General features: G+C 46.8%; 2 protein-coding genes across 14 annotated transcripts; one reads left to right on the top strand and one right to left on the bottom strand.

Annotated features, from left to right (window-relative positions):
* Positions 1-381: 381 nt before the first annotated feature.
* lta4h (leukotriene A4 hydrolase) lies at positions 382-5,123 on the top strand. Its single transcript, XM_014472766.2, has 19 exons — positions 382-592; positions 1,320-1,450; positions 1,532-1,652; positions 1,964-2,032; positions 2,104-2,208; positions 2,335-2,387; positions 2,459-2,531; positions 2,623-2,763; positions 2,847-2,870; positions 2,963-3,033; positions 3,103-3,214; positions 3,296-3,440; positions 3,540-3,643; positions 4,076-4,146; positions 4,220-4,274; positions 4,367-4,465; positions 4,542-4,624; positions 4,700-4,804; positions 4,883-5,123. Exons 1-19 carry the CDS (start codon positions 446-448, stop codon positions 5,019-5,021), a joined length of 1,848 nt encoding a protein of 615 aa, XP_014328252.1. The 5' UTR covers positions 382-445; the 3' UTR covers positions 5,022-5,123.
* Positions 5,124-7,536: 2,413 nt separating this feature from the next.
* On the bottom strand, positions 7,537-21,572 carry LOC102231712 (protein-methionine sulfoxide oxidase mical3b-like). Of its 13 annotated transcripts, none has more exons than XM_023350444.1 (33): positions 21,345-21,572; positions 19,821-20,162; positions 19,530-19,737; positions 19,342-19,458; positions 19,011-19,112; positions 18,775-18,930; positions 18,601-18,701; positions 18,006-18,263; positions 17,815-17,930; positions 17,623-17,749; positions 17,412-17,505; positions 16,766-16,913; positions 16,480-16,676; positions 16,266-16,366; positions 16,129-16,191; positions 15,834-15,992; positions 14,680-14,763; positions 14,035-14,194; positions 12,824-12,903; positions 12,693-12,753; positions 12,427-12,544; positions 10,828-10,985; positions 10,656-10,724; positions 9,488-10,039; positions 9,348-9,418; positions 8,987-9,070; positions 8,809-8,856; positions 8,504-8,746; positions 8,332-8,425; positions 8,134-8,184; positions 7,967-8,066; positions 7,826-7,899; positions 7,537-7,756 (listed from the first exon to the last, which is right to left on the bottom strand). In XM_023350444.1, the coding sequence occupies exons 2-33, from the start codon at positions 20,082-20,084 to the stop codon at positions 7,581-7,583; spliced, it is 4,434 nt and encodes a 1,477-aa protein (XP_023206212.1). In that variant the 5' UTR covers positions 20,085-20,162; positions 21,345-21,572; the 3' UTR covers positions 7,537-7,580. The 13 variants fall into 13 exon arrangements, with proteins under 13 accessions (XP_023206212.1, XP_023206211.1, XP_023206213.1 ...); XM_023350443.1 differs by having other exon boundaries at positions 21,349-21,572; XM_023350445.1 differs by lacking the exon at positions 21,345-21,572 and adding an exon at positions 20,745-20,993 and having other exon boundaries at positions 14,680-14,754.
* Between the last annotated feature and the right edge of the window lie 1,811 nt (positions 21,573-23,383).

Raw genomic sequence — 23,383 nt, 5'->3', positions numbered from 1 at the left:
CAGCCTGTTGTTTCCATTCTGTTCTGATGACTGCTTCCTGTAGTAAAACCAAGCTGCACCAACAGTGCCCCCTGCTGGACGGACATTGATTTACTTATTAAACCTTCTTAATTTATATTTTATTCAGATTTACTTATTTATTTAAAGTTCTTTTTCTCCAAGAATTATATCTAAAATTATTTTTACATGACTACTGATTTAGTTTCTTGATTTATTATTTTAATTATTTCAAACTTGTAAAATATAGGAATATCTTAATGTTTTTAAACAAATCATAAATTAACGTTCAGTCCCTGTTTAATTTTTTTTATGCAGGTTTCAAAATAAAATTCCACGGGGGGTTTTATTATGAAAGGCGGTCCGGAAGTCCCGCCCCCTCCCCGGTGTCTGAGCGGCTGTGTCGGGGTGCCTCCTCTCAGTGCTCGGTCTCTGCGGACGGATCAAGATGTCGGACCCCTGCTCCTTCTCCTCCTTCTCCACCTGCCTCACCAAACACCTGAACCTGCAGCTACACGTGGACTTCGACAGACACGTGATCAGAGGGAAGGTCCAGCTCACCGTGGAGGCTCTGGAGGACCGCTTCTCCGTTCTGGTAAGCTGTCCGGATCCGGTGCTCCGGTACCGACCCGGTCTTAGCCTCTGAGCTCACATCAGGCAGCTTGGCAGTGAGGCGAATAAAAACAGAGGTAATTTACATGGAGTCTGGTCTGGGGCTGGTTCAGAAACACGGAGCTCAGGAATATCTCCTCAGAGTTCTGCTTGGTTCTGGTTCTGCAGCGGAACAGCCGCAGGTCCAGCTGAAATGGTGAAGTTTCGTCATCCAGCTGAGGTTCTTCTTTAATTCGGCTCATGAAGGTCACACTTACGTCACATATTTAATCATTTTAAGGAGTTAAATCTGAGCGGAGTTTTGTTAGAAGACGGTGAATTTTGTTCTTTGGTTCCGGAGTGAATAATTCCTCGAATGCAACATAAACACACCGCAGGAAGTGTTTAAATGCTTTATTTGTGACTCATCCAAACTTCCAGTTGCTACTGTGCGGAGTCCTGGAGTGTGACGTCATGAGTCAGGTGTTTTCACCTGAACTCTTCATACTTTACTGAAGTGTAATCTGAGTGTGAAAGAGTCAGAAGCAGCAGAATGAAGCGTCAGATTTCTGCTCGGATCATCTTATAAATGTGTCTTGTGTTAATGAACTGGAGCTGCAGTGATGTGTGAACTTTACACTGGTCCAACTGGTTTCCAGACAGGTGACTATTATCAGCAGGTGTGGCTTTATCTTGTTTACCCCTTAATGAAATCAGTTCTTCTGCTGCAGACTTTGGACAGCAGGGACCTGAACATCTCGTCGGTGTCGGTCAACCAGCAGCTGGCCTGCTTCACGCTGGGCCCCAAACACAGCTTCAAGGGGACCCCGCTGGTCATCACGCTGCCCTTTGACCTCTCCAGGTGAGCTCACGTCCAGCTCCCCGCCTCCTGTCTGTCCTAACGGTGATCTTTATGACCTGGCTGTGTGTCTGGACCAATCAGGGGCCAGCAGGTGATCGTGGAGGTGACCTATGAGACGTCTCCATCTGCGTCTGCGCTGCAGTGGCTCACACCTGAGCAGACAGCGGGGAAGAAACAGCCCTACCTGTTCAGCCAGTGCCAGGTGACGTACCTGTCAGACCGTACCTAAGGCTTAGGAAGACGAGGTTGGGTCCAAACAGCAGAGGTTCTGGTTCCTCTTGGTGGTTTCCATCTGTTGAGACACAGATTTGGGGAAACTGATGTTTCTTCAGTGTTGAGCAACGGCCCGGTTGCTCCACTTCCTCTTGGTTCTGGTTCCGTTTCTAACGAAGCTCCTCGTCTTACCTCTGAAAAACACACAGAACCGGTCTGGAAGGTCCAACAGAACCAGAACATCCACAGAACAAAAAACTGATGAGGATCTGAATCTTTGCCCTGCGCTTTGTCTGACAGGCTCATCACTGCAGGAGCATGGTTCCCTGTCAGGACACGCCATCCATCAAACACACCTACTATGCACAGGTATCACCCACACCCATGCACAACTAACACACACACACACCTGCACAGCTAACACACACACCTGTCCCCAGGTGTCTGTCCCGAAGCAGCTGGTGGCGGTGATGAGTGCGGTGAGGGATGGACAGGAAGTGGATCCTCAGGACGGCGGACGGATCGTCTACAGGTTCCGACAGCCGGTAAGCCACGCCTCTTTCCTTGATGACATCATCTCACCTGAGTTCAGGTGTTCACAGTCTGGCTAAAGTATTCAGCCCCACAAGCTCTGTGACCTCACTCTACCCCTCTGTGACCTTTGACCTCAGGTGGCCATGCCGTCCTACCTGATAGCCATTGTGGTGGGAGCTCTGGAGAGCAGGTAGCGTTTGATGATGTCATGGCTCCACCTGTACCAGGTGACAGGACCTCTGCTCTCTGATTGGTCTACAGGGAGATCGGTCCCAGGTCCAGAGTCTGGTCTGAGAAGGAGTTTGTGGACAAGGCGGCGTCCGAGTTCTCTGAGGTGAGTTGCCATGGTAATCGTAATCTGATCGGAGCGGCCGGGCCCGTTCAGCTGCTCTGCCTCACCTGTTCTGATCTCACCTGTCCGTCAGACGGAGACCATGCTGAAGACGGCCGAGGACCTGGCCGGCCCGTACGTCTGGGGTCAGTACGACGTCCTGGTTCTGCCGCCCTCCTTCCCCTACGGTGGCATGGAGAACCCCTGCCTCACCTTCGCCACGCCCACTGTGCTGGTAAGTCCGAACACGCCCACCACACCTGGCGCCGCGTCATGTGACCGTCCTGTTGACCAGCTGTTTCCTGTCTGTCTCCTCAGGCTGGAGACAAATCCCTGTCTGGAGTGAGTAACACCCGGGTCACACCTGGGTCTCTGTGTGGGCGGGGCTTTAATGGACAGGTTAATCCAGGTGGGATGGTATCTGTGTTCCTCAGGTGATCGCTCATGAGATCTCCCACAGCTGGACCGGGAACCTGGTGACCAACAGAACCTGGGAACACTTCTGGTAACCAATCAGGAGCGAGTTGGGGTCCAGTGGGTTTGGGTGTGATACTCAGGTGTGTTCTGCTCCCAGGCTGAACGAGGGTCACACCGTCTACCTGGAGAGGATGATCAACAGGCGTTTGGAGGGGGAGCAGTTCAGGCAGTTTAAAGCCATAGGAGGCTGGAAGGACCTGCAGGACTCGGTGAGAACCAGAACCCATCAGTACGTCTCCTCAGAACCATGCAGGTGTTTCCTCTCACCGCTCGCCTCACCTGTCGCTCAGGTGAACACCTTTGGAGCAAACAACCCTCTGACCAACCTGGTGCCCAGCCTGCAGGAGGTCGATCCTGACGACGCCTTTTCCTGTGTGCCCTACGAGAAAGGCTTCGCTCTGCTGTACCACCTAGAGGAGCTGATGGGGGGGCCAGGTGACCGTGACCCTGGACACACACACACACCCACACACACACACACTCACCTGGTTCTGGCCCTTTGCTGATACACCTGTTGTCTTATCTCTCCCTCAGAGGTCTTCATGGGTTTCGTGAAGTCCTACATCCAGCGATTCGCCTACAGCAGTGTCACCACTGATGACTGGAAGAACTACCTGTTCACCTACTTTAAGGACAAGGTGAGGAAACACCTGGGAGGGGCCTCTGGGGTGACGTACCTACTCAGGACATTCTGGCATTACGGACCTACTTGGGCGTTTTTGGTTTGACGAACAAACTTCTTGGCTTTTGGGGTGATGAATGTAGTCAAGAACCTACTTGTGGTTCTTAGGGGCTGTTGGTTTGACCAACCCAACAGCCCCTAAGGACCCCCAACTAGGTCCATCACCCCAAAAGCCAAGGAGTGGGTTGACCTACCCGAGGACCTTTTGGGTTGATTAATGTATTCAGGGGCCTTTGCGGTGAGGAACACACCTGGGGGGCCTTTGTTTGGGTGGGGAACATTTGGGGGAGATGAACCCAGGGTCCCTAGTTCTGGGGTGTGCCTTGTTTTGTTGGCTTCTTGGTTCTGGTGGTTCCTGGTTCTCAAGTGCCAACATGTCGTCCTGCAGGTGGACATCCTGAACAAGGTGGACTGGAACGGCTGGATGTTCACTCCTGGGATGCCGCCGGTCAAACCTCAGTAGGTGAACCTTCCCTGTCCTCCATCTGGTCCCTGAGACCCGTCCTAAACGTTAGTTCTGGTTCTGATCCAGGTATGACACCACGCTGGCAGACGCCTGCATTGCTCTGACTCAGAGGTGGATCAAGGTAAGAACTGCTCCTCAACCAGACCCGTCCCCTAGAGGCTTTGGACCGAGACGTCTGTCCTCTGAGCCTCCGTCTGTCCTCTGTCCTCTCAGGCCAAAGACCAGGACCTGAATGTCTTCAGCCAGTCAGACGTGAAGACACTGTCGTCCCACCAGCTCATAGAGTTCCTTTCTCTGCTGCTGCTGCAGGAGGTAAAGCAGGCCCTCTGTGTCCCCACTGTGACCTCTGTGTCCCCCTCTGACCTTTGACCCCTCCTCTGTCCCTCAGAAGCCCCTCCCTCTGTCTCATGTGAAGAAGATGCAGGACGTCTACGATCTCAACGCCTCCACCAACTCAGAGATCCGCTTCAGGTGACTCATTGGCTCAGATCTAAGCTCCGCCCCTCCGTGGCGGCGCTGCGTCCTGATTGGCTGCTGTGTGTCCAGGTGGCTGCGGCTGTGTGTCCGCTCTCAGTGGGAGGAGGCGGTTCCTCTGGCGCTGAAGATGGCGACGGAGCAGGGCAGGATGAAGTTCACCCGGCCGCTCTTCAGGTACCGACGACGGGTCCAGGTGAGCTGCAGGTAAACGCTGCCGTGTTTCTCACCTGTCCTCCATCTTTGGACCTGCAGGGAGGTTTTTAACTTTGGGAAGTACCGTGAGGAAGCCGTGCGCGTGTTCATGGCTCACCGCGCCGCCATGCACCCGGTGACCTCCGGCCTGGTGGCCAAGGACCTGAAGGTGGACACCAGCAGCACTGGAGACCGCTGAGTCCCGCCCGGTTCCGACCCGGTTCTGAACCTGCAGTATTAAACCACAGAACCAGAAGCTTGTTGGACCAGATCAGGTTTTTATAAAGATCTCTGAGCTCAGCGCCGAGTCGTGTCGTTTGTTTTAAACTGCAGGGAGAAATTCAACTTTCTGCATCTCTTTGGTGTGGAGTGCACCTCTTGGTTTAGACCCGGGGTCTCTAACATGCAGCTCCAGGGCCATAAGTGGCTCTCTGGTCCTTCCACAGCGGCCCTTAATAACTTTAAATAAAGATGTAATAACAAATGCAGGTTGTTTTCCCCACTGTAAAAAATATTAGCAGGTATTTTTGGTCTTTTATTGCAAAACTCTTGAATGAACTTAAAATAAGACAAAACTAAGTTAGAGATAACTTTTCAGCTGTTAATAACTCCTTAACATTAACTTAAAACAATAATCTACCATTTTTACTTATATGGGAAAATGTTTAGTTCTACTGACAGATTATTTCACTTTTGGATCAATGTTAAGAAATTACGTTAAAGCAAGCTCCAAGTTATTTGTAACTTAATTTAGGCTTTTTCTACTAGAAACTAGACAAAAATAATTTTAAGGTTTTGTGTTTTTGCAATAATTTCACTAAATATTCACAGAAGAACGTCTGAAAAATAATCAGGAATATTTTTAAGTTTTTTTTTATAAGGTTGTAAACTATTTTTTCAGTCAGGAAAAGATTTTGGGCCCAAACAAAAACTTGGACTGAAGTTTGTGTTCAGAGCCCAGTGAGTCACGGCGGTGGCAGCGTCATGCTGTGGTGATGGAGGCGTTCTGGGTTTTAATGTCTGAGCAGACCGAAGATGAACAGGTAAAAGCTACCAGCTCGTGTTTCACCATCAGCTTCCCGTTGGCGTGAAGCAACAAGAAACGATAAATGAGATTCTGAGTTTGTTCATCAGGAGGAAGTGAGGAAACGTTTCTAGAGTTCACATGAACCACAGAGTTAGTCCTTAGACATTTTCCCATCAACTTTGTTTCATAAAAACATCCAAACTGGATCCAAAGAACATACAACTCAAATATTTTGGATGATTAATGTGAAGCAGCTGGTTCCAGAGGTCACAGAGTTCAGAGGTTAATTGGACACACCTGGACAGTTCAGGTGACACATGATCACCAAGGAAACAGCCTGGAGGCGCCTTCAAACACGCAAGGTAAGAAAAACACTGAACTGCTTGATGCTCTAAGGTCAGAATCCTCTGGAGCATCAGGAGTTCCCCACGGCTGCGACTGGGCCCGGTTATTTCCAACCAGCTCAGAGTGGAGATGTCTGAGCCTGTTAGCAGAGTTAGCATCCGCACGGAGACGCCCGTCACCAAGGCAACGCAGAGCAAAATACTTTGGACTTTCTTCCAACTTTATCATTTAAAAAGGTTTAAAAACATGGCAAATTGAAAATCTGGACCTGAATGTAGCAGAAACTAGTTTGAACTAAAACCTGATTGTAGTCGGCAGGAAGTGAAGAACCCGTCCAGCCGCAGGAAGCAGGCGAAGCGTTTTCAGTCTTTGCATTTTAAATCCGGTTCTAGATGACGGAACCTGACACTCAGTGAAGTTTCTCTTAACACTCGACAGTTTGAGCTGAAAATCAGTTTTTATTAAACACAGGAAGTGACATCAGAGAGAGTTACAAGACCTGCTGAGGAAATAAGGCAGACGGTGATCAGAATAATCCGGTTCTGCAGGAAGCTGAGTTCAGGTCACATGACCATCAGCTGGCTCATCCCATAATACTGTGGGTTACCATGGTGACGCATGAAGAAACTCAGACTATTAATCTGCAGTTTAATCCCAAAATAACTGGAATAATCTGGGATTATTTGTCCTTTTTATCTTATGGATGGTTTTGTAATTTTACATATTTAAAACATCAGTTTTATACTGTAGTTTAAAAATAACATTTTTATTTATTGTACATATTTGTTACATTTTTACAGTTTAATTTTCAATTATTTTATGTTTCCAATAGCCAGGGATTATTCTGTTAATGTTTAAAAACCATATTCAGATTTATTAAAATAAATCTTTTAAAGTAATTCTTTTTTCACATTTGTTAAGATCTTTATATTTTAATACATTCTTACCTTTTTTCAAAACTTAAAGGCTATCGTTCAAGTTTTCAGTGTTTTGATATATTTATAATTCCACGTTTTTTATTTTAATTTAAAAAAAACCTTTGCAATGTTTATAATTCACAATTTAAAATGCAACTCATCAGTAAAATTGGATTAAATCTTTTTAGAATCAAACCCGGACGTATTCAGCAGATTAACGCAGTTTTTATGATTTCATCATTCTTAGTTAACGCAACTGATTAATTAGTTTTGGATTTTATTTTATAATCATCAGTTAAAATAACTTAATTTTTCTTTTTTAACAATCCTTCATAATTCCAGTGGATTAGTTTTTAAGTTATTGTTCAGATTATTTGGATCAAAAATCTTCAGGAATCAGTTTGATTATTGATATTGCAGATCGTCTGAATCAGAACCAGCAGAACCCCCAGGTTCTGGTCCGGTTCCGTCAGGCCCAGCTGAGCGCCCCGGCCAGCAGAACCTCCAGGTTCTGGTCCTGCTGGCGGTCCAGTAGGCGCTGCTCCTCCAGCAGCTCCACCAGGGCGTCGCGCTGCTCCACCACCTCCAGCATCTCCTCCAGGATCCGCCGCTCCTCGTCCAGCTGCTCCTCGCCCTTCAGGTGATCTGAAACATTGGGCCAGTCAGACTGCGGCCCGTCCGGGTCGGAACCCGGTTCTGTTCGGGTCGCCTCACCGTCCACGGCCATCCGCTCCCTCAGCTCCTGCTGCAGGCAGCTCTGTCGGTCCTCCAGCTGCAGCTCCCGAGCGCTGAAAGCAGAACCGCCTTCAGTTCTGACCCGACCCGGTTCCGATCCAAATCTGCTCACATACTCACAAGATCATGAGTTCCGACTCGTATCGGACCAGAGAGTTCTTCTGCTGGACCAGTCGGAACCACTGCTGCATCAGAACCAGGTTGTCCAGTTTGCCCAGTCCTGCAGTGGCAGCAGAACCACATCAGGCTCCGTCGTCATGGAAACACTACAGGTAACAGACACTCACCTCCCAGGTGAAGCTCCGTGTCTGGACCGTGGCTGGAGTCCTCCCAGTAGTCTGACAAGAACCAGAACCAAGAGTTCAGGATCAGGTTTCTTTAGATTCAGGTGAGTTCAGGTAGAAGCTGCTGGTTCTGGTCGGGTTTACTTTGGGTTTTATTTAAACCCAGGTGTGTGTTCAGGTGTGTTCTACTGCCTGGCTCACCTGCTTCTCCTCGCAGAGCTTTCTCCACCATCACTCCTCTCTCCTCCAGCTCTCTCTGCTTCACCTCCACCTGCTGCAGCTGCCGCTGGATCATCTGAAGCAGACGGAACGGGATCACCGTCTGGACCTCACCTGTCCTCACCCAAACTCACCTGTCCTCAGATAAACTCACCTGGGCCTTGTGCAGCCTCTTCAGCTGCTCCTTCTTGGCCTGCCTCCTGGCCGCTCTCTGGACGCGGCGGGTGATTTTGGCGTCCAGATCTCCGTCTTCGTCCCCTTCCTGTTTCTGGAACATGGTCTCCCTCACGCTGAGGCTGGACGGCTCTTTGGGCGGGACCAGGACGCCCAGAACCTCCGTGGGACAGGAAGACTGTCCATCCGAGTCCAGGACGCTGTCCCTCACGCATTTCTTAATCTGAAACAAATGGCGGCTCACACCTGGACGACAGCATCGCTAACAGGACAGGTGAGTCTTACCTTGTCTCCATACGACCGCCTGAAGGCCAGAGCATGAGGGACGTAGACCTGCAGACAGACCGGAAGTGGACGTAAGCAGAACCGGAAGGCGTTAGCCAGCTAGCGGAACCTCTCGGACTAAGGAAGGTTTCAGGTTCGGCTGAGACCGTTTCCAACCAAACCGACGCTCGGTCCTTACCTGCTGGTTCTCCTCTTCAGCCTCCTCTTCCTCCACGGAAACTTTCTGCAGTTCAGACACGAGGTCGAACAACTGCAACTGCAACTGGAAGACCAGAACATCACACTCCAGGTATTAGTCTGATCCACCGTCTGCTCGACATCATTTATATTACTGGAGTCTGTGTTAATCCAGGTATTAGTCTGATCCCTCTGCCAACTGGTGGAGGCGGAGATTTGACTCCGCCCACTTTCTGTTCCTATTATGTTACAAGCTGTTAAAATTGGCTGATTTTTATTGTTTACTTGTTTCTGATTGGCTGATTTTTAATGTGTTCAGTGATCTTGTCTCCGATTGGCCGGATTGTGTCAGGTGATCTCACATTGTTTCCGGGTTTTAGCGAACATCTCTGCAGCAGCGTTGAAGACTCCAGAGTCGACTGCTCTCCTGCGACTTGGGGACACAGGAAGCAGTGTCATTACATCATCACTGTGACATCATTCTTTCTTATTGCATCATCACCTGTATTCCTGCTGTGATTGGCCGGGAGCCTCCTGAACTTCTCTGCAGGTAAAGTCCCGCCCCTCCGTTTCTTCTCCTTTCTGTTTCCGGGTAGAACTGCCTTCAACAGGCCTCTGGCTCCGCCCCCACCGAGCTCCACCTGGTAAGGGGGCGGAGCCTCCCGGAGCTTCTTGAGGTGGAGGAAGAGAGCTCCGCCTCCAGGAAGCAGAGGGAGGGTGGGGTGTGGACCGTCTCTTTGGCTCCGCCGCCTCACTCCGCCTGACTCCTCCTCCTCTGGCTCCGCCCCCCGGTCCTCCTGCTGGAGCAGCGGCTTCTTCTGGGGCAGCTCAGGTGTGATGTCATCAAACGAGCCCCGCCCTCCTGCTGTGGGCCGTTTCTGCGCTGCCGTCTCCATGACGATCACAGGTGAGAGGGGAATTTTGGTGATGTCAGAGTCAGGGGTGGAGTCAGTTGAGGTGACAAAGGAGGCGGTGGAGGGCGTCGGGTCAGTGGGCGGAGTCAGAGAGGAGGGGGCGGAGCCTCGCTGCACAGGTGAGCCGAGAGGAGGAAACTCTGAGGGGGAGGAGGAAAACCTGGAGTTATAAATCAGCTACAGTAAAGAAACACAGACTGAAACATCCCACACTACAGGAAGTAACAGGCTGGAGAATTTCAAAATAAAACAAGTAAATAGACAAACCAGAAATAAAATAAAAATAAAAACTAATTACTGTAATAATAACAAGTAAATTATTATTATTAAACAAAAAGGAACATTTGAATGTGACAGTGGTGGAAATAAAAACTCCAAATTACAGGAAGTAACAGAGACCGGAGGATTTCAAAATAAAAGGGGAAAAAATGACATTTAGACAAAATAATAATAAAATCAAATCTAATTACAATAACAATAAGTGTATTCATATTGTATTTATAATTATTATTAAGTTTATAGCTGTGGTTATTATTATTAGTGTTATTGTTATTATTGTTGTTATTAATAAATAAAAAAGAAGCAAACAAGTAGTTTTTTATGCATTTTTTCAACGTATTATTTCTTTAGCTAAAGTGAGAATAAACCTAAAGAAAAGTTCAGTTTTCTGTTAAAATGTCAGAATGGAACCAGTCAGACATGTCAGAAACTCCATCACTAAAGACTGGAGGGTTCTGGTTCTGGTCGGGTTTCTACCTGCTTCCTCCTCTAACAGGAGCCACAGACCCGAGCGGCGCTCCGTCTCCCAGGGGCTGTACTCCCCCTCTACCAGCAGGGGGCGACACAAGACACACCGATGAAGCGGCACATACCTACACACACACACACACACACACACACACACACACACACACACACTGGAACTCACCGTCACTGGACTCGTCTCCAGCGCTGCCTTCCTCTTCCTCCTCTTCCTCTCTCAGAGTTTCCCGCCTCAAAGTGTTCGCCTCCTGTGAGGTCACACAGCCTGGACCTTCATCCTCCTCTTCCTCACAGCCTGGACCTTCATCCTCCTCTTCCTCTGAGCTGACAGCAGGAAACACACAAACAATTTACTGAAGATTAATATTTACATTAAATATTAGATTTAATGTAAATAAAAAACTGGACAAATGATCAACATAAGGAAATAAAACAATTTCAAAACCTGAGAGCAGAAAATGTGTTTAATATTATTGAATTTTTACTTTTCATTAAATTTCATTTAGTGGGCCAGAAAATGTTTTCATAAAGTTTCTGTTGAGGAGAAATCTCAGGATAATTCTGAGTTTCATATCAACTTTCAAAACTTTTTATTTATGAAGTTTTCAGATATTCTAAAAATATAAATGTAAATGCCATATATTTAAAACATTTTTACTGCAATTCAATTGATTAAAAATATAATTAAGTTTGAACAACCTCTGAACTGTTTGATACAAAAAGTAATACAACTTTTCTATATAAATATGTTTTTGGTTCTTAGTATTCAAAATATATATTTTTATTCATCTGATTTGGATATGATTAACTGATCAGATATTTAAATTTTTCAAAGCTAAATTCAGAATTTTAAAAAGTCCATTAACAATCAGATTCATATTTACTGTTTTCAAATTGAACTTTTACTGAGTTTCTAACAGAAAAATCCGGTTTTAGCAGCAAAACTACATCGATGTTTGGTTACAGTCAGCAAAGCTTTGAAAATCCTCCCAAAAAACTTAAAATCAGTTTATTTTCAGAGATTTTCTAAAAATGTAAGACATAAACGTTTATTCATTTTATCTGATTTTTAAATCAAAATATTCAGTTAAAGCTGAAAACAAACAAAAAAACATTTCCATACAGAAAAATCAAATCCCGCACATCAGAAAGAAGGAACTTAGTTTTCCGAATATCTAAAAAGAATCATTTAAAAGTTTAATTTCCTGTTTAAAATACTGAAATAATTCAGACATTAATATAAAAAGTTTCATTTTTGCATAAATTTAAAGTTTGAAAAGCGAAAGTAAGACTAAATAATAAATTAGAGGATTAATTTATTTTTCCATCTTTTACACAGTTCCAGTTTTCAAATTTGAAGTCTGAATTAAAGTTAAAACAGTTAAAGTTTCACTTGATGAGTTTTTTTGACAGGCATAATTTTACAGTTTGCAATAATTTGACAAGTAAAATAAAAACATTTGTGTCAGTTTTTTATTTCTTCCAGTTGTTTGTAATAATTAAAGCTTCTTAATTTAATTACAATTTATAATCTCAGTTAAGTAGTGTGGCATTGATTGGTTTCCGTATTTTCAGTTAAGGTTTGACTGAAAATCCTAATAGTCTGAATTATAGTTTTTTAAACTTTTATATCTTTGATCCAGAGTTTTTTCCTGTGAATTTGACTCTTTTTTTTTTTTTTTTCTTTGCAGTTTCTCAGTTTAATGCGACTCTAGAAACACATATTTTTGCTCCTGTCGGACTTCCGTACGGCTCCAACCCTCACCTGACATGCACACCTTGGCTCAGGTTGACCTGGTTCTGGACCTCCTCCGGCACCTCCTCCTCCTTCCTGCGGTTCTCCAGCTCGATCCGCTCCGGCGTCGCCGCCATCACAGACGCAGCTGCAGACACAGCAGCGCAGTCGCGCACACACACAGACACACACACACACACACACACACTAAAGCCCACATTGATCCAGAGGTTTAAAGTGGCGGCCTCCGTGTCGACTCGTATGCAGACTGACGTGGCCAGGTGAGGCGGCCTCACCTGAAGACCGGCGCCGCTCGCTCAGAGAGTCGGAGAGGGACGCGGCCGAGGACGGAGATGGCTGCAAGACAAGACGGCCCATGGTTACCATAGCAACCAGCAGCAGCAACAGGCGCGGGGTTTTTCCTCACCGCCGATGTTCCCGTGGGAGTCGCTCTCTTCCTGGGAGCAGCCGGCCGGCAGTCAGGATGCTGCAGGCAGCGAAACCTTCCTGAGACAGAAGACAAGAAGTTTGTCATCAGCCGTCCATCAGCGCCGGGACGGAGCTGCCCCACCTTTATAGCCGCATGCCTGCTACAAACACAGGTCATGTGACCTCCGCGCCCCGATTGGCTGCTGAGCTTCATACACACACAGCAAGAATCCTGTCAGATAAAAACCCCACAGATCTGCAGCACAGAGACTCGAGGTCCTTCACATGACGGCATCATGTGGCTGCTGCCGGGTTGCTGTGATGACAGGGAGCCGCATGGGGCCCCATGGGCGGCAGGGGGCCGCGTGGGGCCCCATGGGCGGCAGGGGGCCAGATGGGCCTCAAAACTGCCACTCATACTTGCAGATAGGTTCAGGACGACCCCAGCTCTGCAGAGGCCAGAGGTCAGGACCCGATAGTTCCTGAACCTCATACTCCACACAGTCCCGGTTTGTTGTTACCTTGGAAACGGGAACCTTCAGTTCACAAAGCTGATGATGAATCAAAACAGAAGTGAGCTCATCTTCAGCCTTTATGGTTGTAGCGTTAGCCTCATTATGTCAGCTAAGCCTGACCTTTGACCTTATAAATACATTTGTATTTGGATTCTGTGGTTTTGTTTCATCACAGAACTATAAGTTTGTGTCCTCAGTGTAGATGAGATAATCTGAGCAGAAGGTTATGAAGACTGAGGAACTCCACATGTGGTGGTCGTCTGGATCAGGAGGTTTTCAGCGGGACGCTGTTAAGAACTTTATAAAACTGATCCAATCTATGAATTCATTTGTGTTTTCTGAATATTGAAGCAGCAGCAGAGCTTCCTGGTTTTTAGTCTAAAGTTAAATCTGATGTGTTTTTCTCCATATTCAGCAGAGTATGTTCCAGTTACTGGTTGCTATTTTTAGCTCAGATTATCTGAATGTTGACCAGCAGAGCTGTGGTTTCATGATGTTGCAGGTAAATCGTCTTTTTGCCGCTGCTGGAAACGCAGAGCCAAGACTTGAAGGGGGCGTGGCCAGGAAGGGCGTGGCCAGGATGGGGGCGTGGCCAGAAGGACAGAAACTCTGTTGCTAACCTTCTTTAAAAAAAAAGACTAGTGACAAATGTAGCTACTTTTTCCAAAAGGTTATAGGTCATCTGTGAACTGACCGGTGTCCTGGTCGTAGCTGTAGGAGACCAGCCTGAGGGGGGCGCTGCAGGAATCACAACGGAAGCAGCTGCGATGGAAGAAGAGCCCCTCGGCGCTCAGACGCTCCATCACATAAACCTTCTGCTTGCAGAAGAAACAGACGTCGCTTCCCACAGAGACCTGCAGGGACAGAGACACCGATTGGACCAGAGGACAGGTAAGGACCAGAGGACAGGTAAGGACAGGGAAGGACAGGAGGACAGGGAAGGACTAGAGGACAGGGAAGGACCAGAGGACAACAGAGAGACAAAAACCGGAGGACGGAAGGAACCAGAACCCAGACTAAAGAAGAACAAAGTAAAAAAACCCTGAAATATCTTCATACTCCACATCAATAACTAGATTTTCTTGGGTCTGAAGCAGAACCAGACCAGAGGCTGCTAGGTTCTGCTGGTTTGTAACAAACTGTAACCGGGTCAGATCTCTGCAGCTCCTCCAGAGTCTCCACTGGAGACTGCTCCTCCAACCACAGAGGGAAACAGTTCAACCTTTAACTCCAGCAGATCTGATGATGCTGATGGTTTTCTTTCCACTCAACTTTCTATGAAGGCACCACTCCTGCCCTCTAGTGGCCATTCCACATAAAGATGAAGAAACCTTCTTACCAAGCTACTCTGCTGCTGACGCTGAAAACGGCTGGTTATCTGCTCAGCCAGTGAGTTCACTCCACCGGTGTACATCTGAAGACACTTTGGACAGAGGGACAGAGAGGACGGGGGACATGAAGGGACAGAGAGGACGGGGGACATGAAGGGACAGAGACGACATGAGGGGACATCACAGCTAACCAATCTAAAGTCCTCCATCTTCAGCAGCACAATCAGTGTTTCTGCTCTCACAGGACAAACTAAACGAGCCAATCAGGATGGATCCTCCATTAATTCAAAGAGTTCAATGGCGGCCATCTTTACTGAGGTCAGTGAGGTCTCCTGCTGCTGATTTTTGAATTTCTGCTGCCAGTTTTGCTGGAAGCTGCTGCAGATGAACTGAAACTCTGATTGTGGAAACATTCTGGGAATTTCTGGGTCCGACTGCACAAAGTGCCCAGTCAGCAACCCGTCCAGCTGTCAGGGCGGTTCGGCAGGCTCCCGGGCCCATCAATAGGAACTATTCATGGGGTTTGGCTGTTGTGGGTCACATGCGGCGCTAAGGACGGTTTCAGCCACAGGACACAACGAGACAGAAGACAGAGGAGGCCCGGTGGGTCGGACCGGGTCACGTCACATCATGTCCAGCACCGGTACCTGCTGGTCCCGGCTGGCGGCCCACTGAGACTTGATCCTCTCCCTGAAGCGGAAACTCATCTGCTCCTGCTGGAGGGTCCGCTTCTTCTGGCAGAGACAGGGCAGCGCAGAACCGTGAGTCCGGCCCGAACCGGGTGGGTTCTGCTGGTAACTAGTATTCACTCCCCTCCCGGAATAATTCACCCTTTTCACTTTAAAAATGAATCCTGATATGAGCTTGTCTAAAAGAATCAGACATTCCCATCGCAATGTCAGGATTTGTGCTTAAAATCTACTGGGTTTTACCGGTCTCCATGACGACGACTGAATAGGAGGCGTGGCCTGCGGGGGGTCTGCAGACTCTGAGGAAGGGAGGCTGGATGGCGCCCCCTGCTGGTTATCAGGTGGAATTACATTATTGAGAACAAGACGTTAGTTTGACATGTGGGACAGGTGACATCATGGAGGGAAGCTCCAGTCTGTTTCCTGTAAACATCATGAGTCGCACCGCGGACCCAGAGCCTGACTCCGCCCACCTGCTGACGTAGAGCGGAAGCAGAAGAAGACGAAGAGTTCACGCAGGTCGCAGAGCCCTCATCCAGCTTTGCCTGCAGCTGATTGGCCATCAGACGAACTCTAGAGCGGCTGGTCCCGCCCACAAAGTTCTCATCAAAGTCGCCATTAAGGTCACGTGACTGGAAGACAGAAAACAGGAAGAGATGAAGATCTGAGACTTTAGATGGAAAAATTCAAAATGTTTTAGTCCATCCATCCATCCATCCATCCATCCATCCATCCATCCATCCATCCATCCATCCATCGGTAGCTGACCTCCTGCAGCTCTCCGCTCTCTGGACTCGTCCTTCTCTTTTTGCCCAGAGCATCTCCATGCTCCTGCAGAGGTAACAGGTCAATACCAAAATCTGAAACAGAACGCATCAGACATGATGAGGACGAGCCACTGGTACCTTTGGGTTTCTCTTCCTGGACGGACTGGTTCCCAGTCTGCTGAGGAGGGAGGCTGGAGTGAAGAGAGCTGCTCTCAGATCAGCATTCTGACTCAGAGAGCCTGAAACAAACACCAACACCAGCTGCTTCACTGATGCAGAGTTTACTGGACTCATCTGACCTCACATCAGTTAGGATTAAAACTGTAAAAACTATTGCAATGTTCGGTCTCACCAGCAGGGTGCAGTGACTCTTTATGCAGCTGGTAGAACTGACTCAGGTACATCACCATAGAAAGAGAGTCTGGTTCTCCAACAGACGACATCTCTTCCACCGTCATCAGAGGTGAAATCCCAAACTCTTGCTCAGCCACATCAAATGCGAGGCGGATGTTTTCCTCCACTGACGACTCGTCCAGAGAGTCGTAGTCTCTGAGGTTGGACAATGTTTCAGGTCAGAACACAAGCAGTCTCCTGTGTTTTAATCACAAGCCTTAAAACATGACTGTCTAGTGTGTTACATCAAATCTGGTTGGCATCGGTGGATAAGAGCACAAAGGGCAAGGCCACTCTTCCAGGAAGTAGTCAGGTCACAAATAGCGACACCTCTGTAACCATGAGTCTGCTGCTGACACCAAGTCAGCAGCTGATTGGACTGAGAGAAGGACTCTGAGAAGGAAATGAGACGGGAGACCAAACAGATTAAAGACGTAACACTTTCAGAAAGCAAATAAGGTTTGGGCATCTAAGGTTGATCCTCATCTATGGCCAACCAGCACTGCACCTCTGCATTGAGGATCCTTATAGAGCAGTTGAGTCCTCGGGTAAATGGTGCCATGCAGTTTTTTCTGGCTATAAACGGCCCTAACCGTTGGGTAAAGGTCTGGACTCTTGGTGCTTACTGTTGTTCCTGAGTCCAGGCGAGGCCCTGATCTACCTGATCTGACTGAACTTGATTATGGAGTCATTGTAGAATGATTGTAACTGATGTTTCATCAAGAACCAGTTTACCTCTAAAGACCCAACCAGAGCCAAAACAAACCAGGTGACCCAGTGATTGAGGCAGTGGGACCAAAGAGGAGCCAGGTGAGCAGATCTCAGGTAAACCTGTGCCAGTGAGCCAATGGATGAACATTCAGGTAACAAAGGTTATGAAAGTTAAGTCACCTTGTCTTGAAATTCTGGGGGAAGGCAGCCGGATAATATCACTCTCACTTGTGTTTAGCCCGGCCTCTCTACCTGTGTCTACCAGGTGTCTCACCTGGCAACCAAAAGAATATCAACATGAAAGGTAAAATGTTTTCAGTGCCTTTATTTTAAAGACAACAACATGAAATAAAGCAACATGAAATAACGTCTCAGTCTGTTGCGTGTTCACCTGAGCAGGTGTGACGGTCAGAGGGCTGATGTTCACGTATCTTGTCACTGGATCTACGGTGAACAGACTGATGCTCTTCTGCATATTCTCTGGAGTCGTCTGAGGCAGCAGATGGTACAGACTCTCCCTAGGTAAACAAGATCATGTCAAATCATAAGGCAAATCAGAAATTGTGTCCAGGTGAGCTCTTACCTCTCAGCCAGGACATCTAGTGGTGCTCTACCCTGAGCCCAACTTCTGATCATCCAGGCTGAATCCAGAGCTGCTAGGAACCCCCGTGCCACACCTGTCCCCATTGGCCAAAAGGGCTGTAGACAGACAGAGATCTGTTCTAACCATGACCGACTGGTTGTATGTCTTTGTCTAGAAGATACCTGTCTCACCTCCAGCAGACTGTCTCCAACCAATGTGACCAGCAGCTGGTGTCCGTGGCGCTGGCGAATCAAGGCAGCGTTTTCTGATGCGTACATGCAGGTAAAGTCGAACATGGCGACGTCCGGCTGACCGTAGTGGTTCATGGCGAAGTCCAGGATTGGCAGCTGGTGATTGGTGGAGAAGTCTGCGGCCTCACGGGCGTATGCCTGCAAAGCATCCTGGTCCACATTCCCTCGAGAGAGGAGCTGCTCTGTGTCTGGAAAGTCCTGAAGGAGGACAGTCTTATGATACCTTCAACCCAAAGTTCTGTTGATCTTTGATTCCAGGTGTGATGATTTGCTTTGTGACCACAGACCTAGCTTACTGCCAGTGGAGTGGCTACAGGTGAGTGATTTTACCTGTTCTGTGTCTCTGTTACCTTTGAGGTGAGATTATCAGTAACATGTGTCATAGTGAACTGTTGCCTGCAGTCCAGGTATGTCATTGTTACTTGTAATAATGTGTCCAGGTATGTTTCACTAAAGTTACTCAGGTGTGATCATTTTTTGTATCTTAAAGGTAACTCTCACCAGTGACTCGATTGACTTCAGGTGTTTTACTTACCTGTAGAATGACTCCTTTGTCCAAGAGACTCTGTTTCTTTGCTGTCATAACAAAGTAGTGTGTGTCGTCCTTGTAGTAGACAATGTTCTCCAGGTCAATACCTGAAATCAGGTGTTTATGTTAGACTCAGTTCCAGACCAGGTGTCTCAGTCAGACCTGCAGGTTCAGACGAACCAGTTTCTTGCCGCAGCTCCTGAAAGAACCTCTGGTTGAAGATGAAAGCCACTCCGCTGATCTCTTCCACTTTGGCCTCGGCTGAGGTGTTTTTGTTTTTGAAGTTGGCTGTGATGGCGATGGCCAGTTTCCCCCTGAACTCCTTACGCCTGAAACCTGATCACCAGAAAATCTGTCTCATCCGGGTCTTGTACCAATCATAAACAGTAGAAGGACAGATGTAAATGTTTGCAAACCTGGCAACGTGTTCCTGCGTCCATCTGCTCCAATGATGACATCAAACTCCATCTGACTGACTGGGTGGGACTTTGGACTCACCTCCATCCTCCAGCCCTCCTCTGGACATGAGGACAGATAGACCAGTTTGATTTATAAAGATGTAACTTGAATTTCAAGCCTTTCAGTCTAAACGTTTCAGCTTTTAGTTGATTTAAAAGCTTAAACTAACACAAGAGTCTGACACTGTTTTCTTGGCTACAAAGCTTTAGATACTTCAGTGTCCTTCATGAAAACTGGTTGGTTGTACTTTCTGCCGACTCCCTCTTCCTTCAACCTCCCTGGCCTCACTGTTTCTGTGCTGGTCCTCTGGTGGCTCCAACAGCTGCTTGAACTCAACATTGACATGAACTTCGGCCCCCAGGAGCAAAGCCACCTTCAGCAGAACAAGCTGCAGCTGGCGAATACCTGCACACAGGAGAGAGGTGGTTTTGACACTATAGTCATCATCAGACAGAACCAGCTGGTCAAAGACTCACTGATGTGGTCGATGGAGCCTGCACAAAACTTTCCGTAGAACTTTTTGGCCCCAAGACTCCTCAGGTCGTAGATGGTGAAGGGCCAAAGGTGGAGCACGTTGTTTCTGGAGAACGAGTCCCTTTTCTCCAGGACTACCACTCGGGCTCCCATGAAGCAGAGCTCCACCGCTGTCCTGAGACCACAAGGCCCCGCCCCGATGATCACACACTGATCAATCAGAGGGGAGACAAGCTGACCAATCAGAAACAGTTTGTCTAAATGCATCGTTAGAGAAAACGGTAAAGCCTCACAGTCATGTTTCTGCAGACCCGGCCCCTCTGGTACTCCTGCTGTGCCGCCCTCCGGTCCAGTTTGGCCCACAGAGCATTGGCCTTCCAGTAGTTGAGCCGCTGTTTGATTGGTTGGTAGAGAGGCTTTTCAGTGGTGCTGTGATCCAGCTGCAGATGTTCGCACAGCTGGCTGAAGCAGCGCAGCGCCGCCCTGCAGGTCGATGCTGATACAAATTCATCAAACAACTCCTGAGTTTGGCATTCTGGGTAAGACTCATCTCCCATGGTGATCCCTCAAGGCTGCAGGGCATCATGGGAAGGGTGTCACCTGTTGGTGGGTCCCAGCTCCTCTTCTGACATCAGCTGAAAGGTAAAGAAGGAAAAGTTCAGACTTCTAACCTTCAGACAAAGGCTTTTAGGTTTTTCACTGTGACTCCGAATGAGTGTGGAGTAGATTTTGACAAGTCCAATGAAACTTTAGAACACGCTCCAATAATCCCTTTACGCTGGATTAAAACTCTGCTGTAATATAATCTGCCAAAGCAGATAATCCTATGTAGGGATTTTGAGATGTCTGCAAGATTTTTGTGGGATCTTGATAGGATTCTTGTGAGGTGTTTGTAGGGTCTTATTTGGGTCTTTGCCGAGTTTTGGTAAAGTCTTTGAAGAGTCTTTGTAAGATTTCAGGGTCTTTGTGAAGTTTTGAGACTTGGACAGACGAAACTCCTGCAGCCAAACAGGGATCCTAAAAAGGTCTGAGGAAAAGTCAAAGGCTGTAAATACTCGTAAAAGGCATAAAATTAGTTTTCATTCTACAAGTGATTCCTCTGTAAGTTCAGTTGTAGTATAACAGTCCCAGAGGAATGGAGCCAGATCTGATCCAAGGTTTATGGAGGAGAAGTTCTGTCCAGCTGTGTGAAGTAGCTTCAGCATTGGAGTAATCACCTGAAAAAAGGCAAGTTGCTGAGGTTTTGGTCCAGACAGTGTCCAGAACTTCCTCTGGTGGATCTCTAACCTCCAAACTGAGAGGAATAACATCCAAACTTTCAGGAATCTGGAGATTTTCAGCAGCATAAAGCAGATAAAGCTCCCATCTCAGCTGTGATGGTCACATGATGGAAACAAAGACGCTCTCACACGCAGCCGACCCGTCCGTTCCAGACACCAGCTCACAGCCGGCCCGCTGTCTCCTGGTCATCAGAACCAGAGGTCGGCTCTGACCCGGGTCAGCCAGGTCCAGACAGCAGGAGCTAACCTTCAGCTTATTTTGCCTCCGCTGACCTGCTGGAGCTGCAGAGTGAAAACTGACATGGAGAATCTCTGCAGGTCATCAGCAGAACCAGCTTCACAGAAAACATGACAAGACCCACATGGTTCTACTGGATCAACTCATCTTTACCTGAATAAGACTCATCAGTGAATGTCAGAACTTTAACTTTATCATGGCTCTGAGAAGATTCGACTTTCTAACATTTGGATCAAGAAGTTCTGAAAAGATCTGAGCGTCAACATTCAGCTTGAAGTGTGAAAATGGGTGAAACGTACTCACATGTCAGCGTCTCTGACCGCCTGCAGCTCGTCTGACTGCTGCTGCTCGCTGTTAATCCACCCTAATCACACACACACCCTGTCACACACACACTCTCTGTCACACACACATTACGCCTTTCTATCTGGAAGGACTTTGTCTTGGTTTCTATTCATTTCTAAAGCTTAACCCAGACGTTACTCGACCATAACAAACTCAACTTTGGGCCCCATAAGGAGCACAGGGGCCTCATAACGTAGTAGAAACGCACAAACACACACATCAGTTCTCACAGGACAAACAACCACAATGTCAAAGGTCATGGGGCGTGGTCAGACATTAGCCCCGCCCACCAGTGTCAAACAGAGATCTAATTCTGATCTGAGTTAACGAGCTTAACGAGAACCAAGCAGCAATCCCATCTTATCCTGATCTGAGTTGTAGTAAGGAGTCACAACACCAAAACGCCACCATCAGGATGAACTCAAATACCATCAGAATAAAGGCGGAATGACACAAGAATAAAGTCATAATATTACCAGAGTAAAGTCATATTGTTATTCTGGTAATATGAGAATAAAGATGAAATAATATGAGAATATCCATAACGATGCGAGAGTAAAGTCACAATAAAATAAAAATAAAGTCGGAACTTCCTCATCACGAAGTCGAAATGATACAAGAATAAAGTCGCAATATTACGAGAATGAAGTTGTAATATTACCAGAGAATATTAATATGAATATAAAGTAATATTCAGAAATCATTGAAGTTGTTTGTTCAATAATCTTTTCATCATTGCATCTTTTATTAAAGTTAATGACATTCATGCTAATATTTAATTTATTTTAATAACTAATATAAATTATCTAGCTAACTCTTTTCTTTTTTTTTGTTTCCACTTTTCCCCTCAGAATTATATCTGCCTGGTTCTCCGGTCCACGGCCCGGTCCACTCAGTCGGTTCTGGGTGGCTGGTCGTCCTGTAATCTTCCTCTGACTCCATCCAGCTCCCACCTGAACTGTTCCAGCCCCAAACCCGCAGGGCGCCACCCAGACTCCCCGTCCACCACAGCCGGGTCCGGGGTACGAGGAGGCGGAACCGCGACCCAACTTTGAACCAAAGATCCTCCTCAGCCTGTCAGGGGAAATGACTAAGAGTTTTTTTACCGCGCCCCCTAGAGGGATTATTTTTCTCTCTGCTTTTGCCTTCCCTTGCAATAAATGAGCAATTTCTATTTTATACAGTCACAGTGATTACAAATGTCAATTTAAAACCTCAAATACCTTTAAAGTTCCTCAGTGAAAAAGTGTTTATACATTATTAACCATAACTATTTTTGTCGCCTTCAAGACAAAACGCCACATTAGTAGAACTTTTAAATAACATTTGTGTTCAAATATTGTTTTATTAATCAAATCAAAGCCGTCTTTATCGTAGGCTAGAGGTTCCATTTGTAAAGTTACACAGTAAAAAAATAGCAATAATTTGATTTAATTTGGCCCATCATACCTGTCACAAATTTATAAAGGTAAGATTTCCAAACTAAATATTTAATTCACCAGATAAAGATTTATCTAGCTTTATTTAGCTTTCAAATTTAATATTTTGAATTTCGATTAGCTTTTTTAGGAGTATTTTTACTATGCTGTACTTTTGAAATCCCTCAATCAGGAAATTTAACTTTTAAGAGGAGAACTGAAGTCTTCAGACATCTTTGGAGAAAAATCCAGGATTTCCCTGCTGCCAGATGGAAAACGTTTCCTCAGGATCTCCGGAGTTCCACTTCTGCAAATTAATCTACTCTATATTTTAAAATCCCGTCACTGAATATTTTAAAACTCCTTCTGCCTCTTTAAAAATCATTTCCGCAAAAGAGGGGAAAAAAAGTCCTTCGGCAGCCAATCATAAAGTCCTGAGTCCAGCCTCAATCCAGAGTCACTTTCCTTCCTCTGTGCAGCTCTAACTTTAAAAAGATATTGCAAATATAAATATAAAAATGTGTAATGACTTTCCTTGCCAGCAGGTGGCAGCAGATCATAATAACCCACAGACA

The sequence above is a fragment of the Xiphophorus maculatus genome, chromosome 17 (genome assembly GCF_002775205.1).
Source record: "Xiphophorus maculatus strain JP 163 A chromosome 17, X_maculatus-5.0-male, whole genome shotgun sequence".
Classification (NCBI taxonomy): domain Eukaryota; kingdom Metazoa; phylum Chordata; class Actinopteri; order Cyprinodontiformes; family Poeciliidae; genus Xiphophorus; species Xiphophorus maculatus.
Note: the sequence above shows the minus strand (reverse complement) of the source record. Positions and strands in the feature narration are given on the sequence as shown.

What these genes read in the sequence shown, in the direction of transcription:
- lta4h (XM_014472766.2), top strand. Translation starts at nt 446, where the DNA reads ATGTCGGACCCCTGCTCCTTCTCCTCCTTCTCCACCTGCCTCACCAAA. An exon ending in GGAAGGACCTGCAGGACTCG is followed by an intron (nt 3,215 to 3,295) that starts GTGAGAACCAGA and finishes CCTGTCGCTCAG; the next exon opens with GTGAACACCTTTGGAGCAAA. An exon ending in TTCACCCGGCCGCTCTTCAG is followed by an intron (nt 4,805 to 4,882) that starts GTACCGACGACG and finishes TTGGACCTGCAG; the next exon opens with GGAGGTTTTTAACTTTGGGA.
- LOC102231712 (XM_023350444.1), bottom strand. Translation starts at nt 20,084, where the DNA reads ATGGGAGATGAGTCTTACCCAGAATGCCAAACTCAGGAGTTGTTTGAT. An exon ending in CGAGCGGCGCCGGTCTTCAG is followed by an intron (nt 12,545 to 12,692) that starts GTGAGGCCGCCT and finishes CTGTGTCTGCAG; the next exon opens with CTGCGTCTGTGATGGCGGCG. An exon ending in CACGGAGCTTCACCTGGGAG is followed by an intron (nt 8,067 to 8,133) that starts GTGAGTGTCTGT and finishes CTGCCACTGCAG; the next exon opens with GACTGGGCAAACTGGACAAC.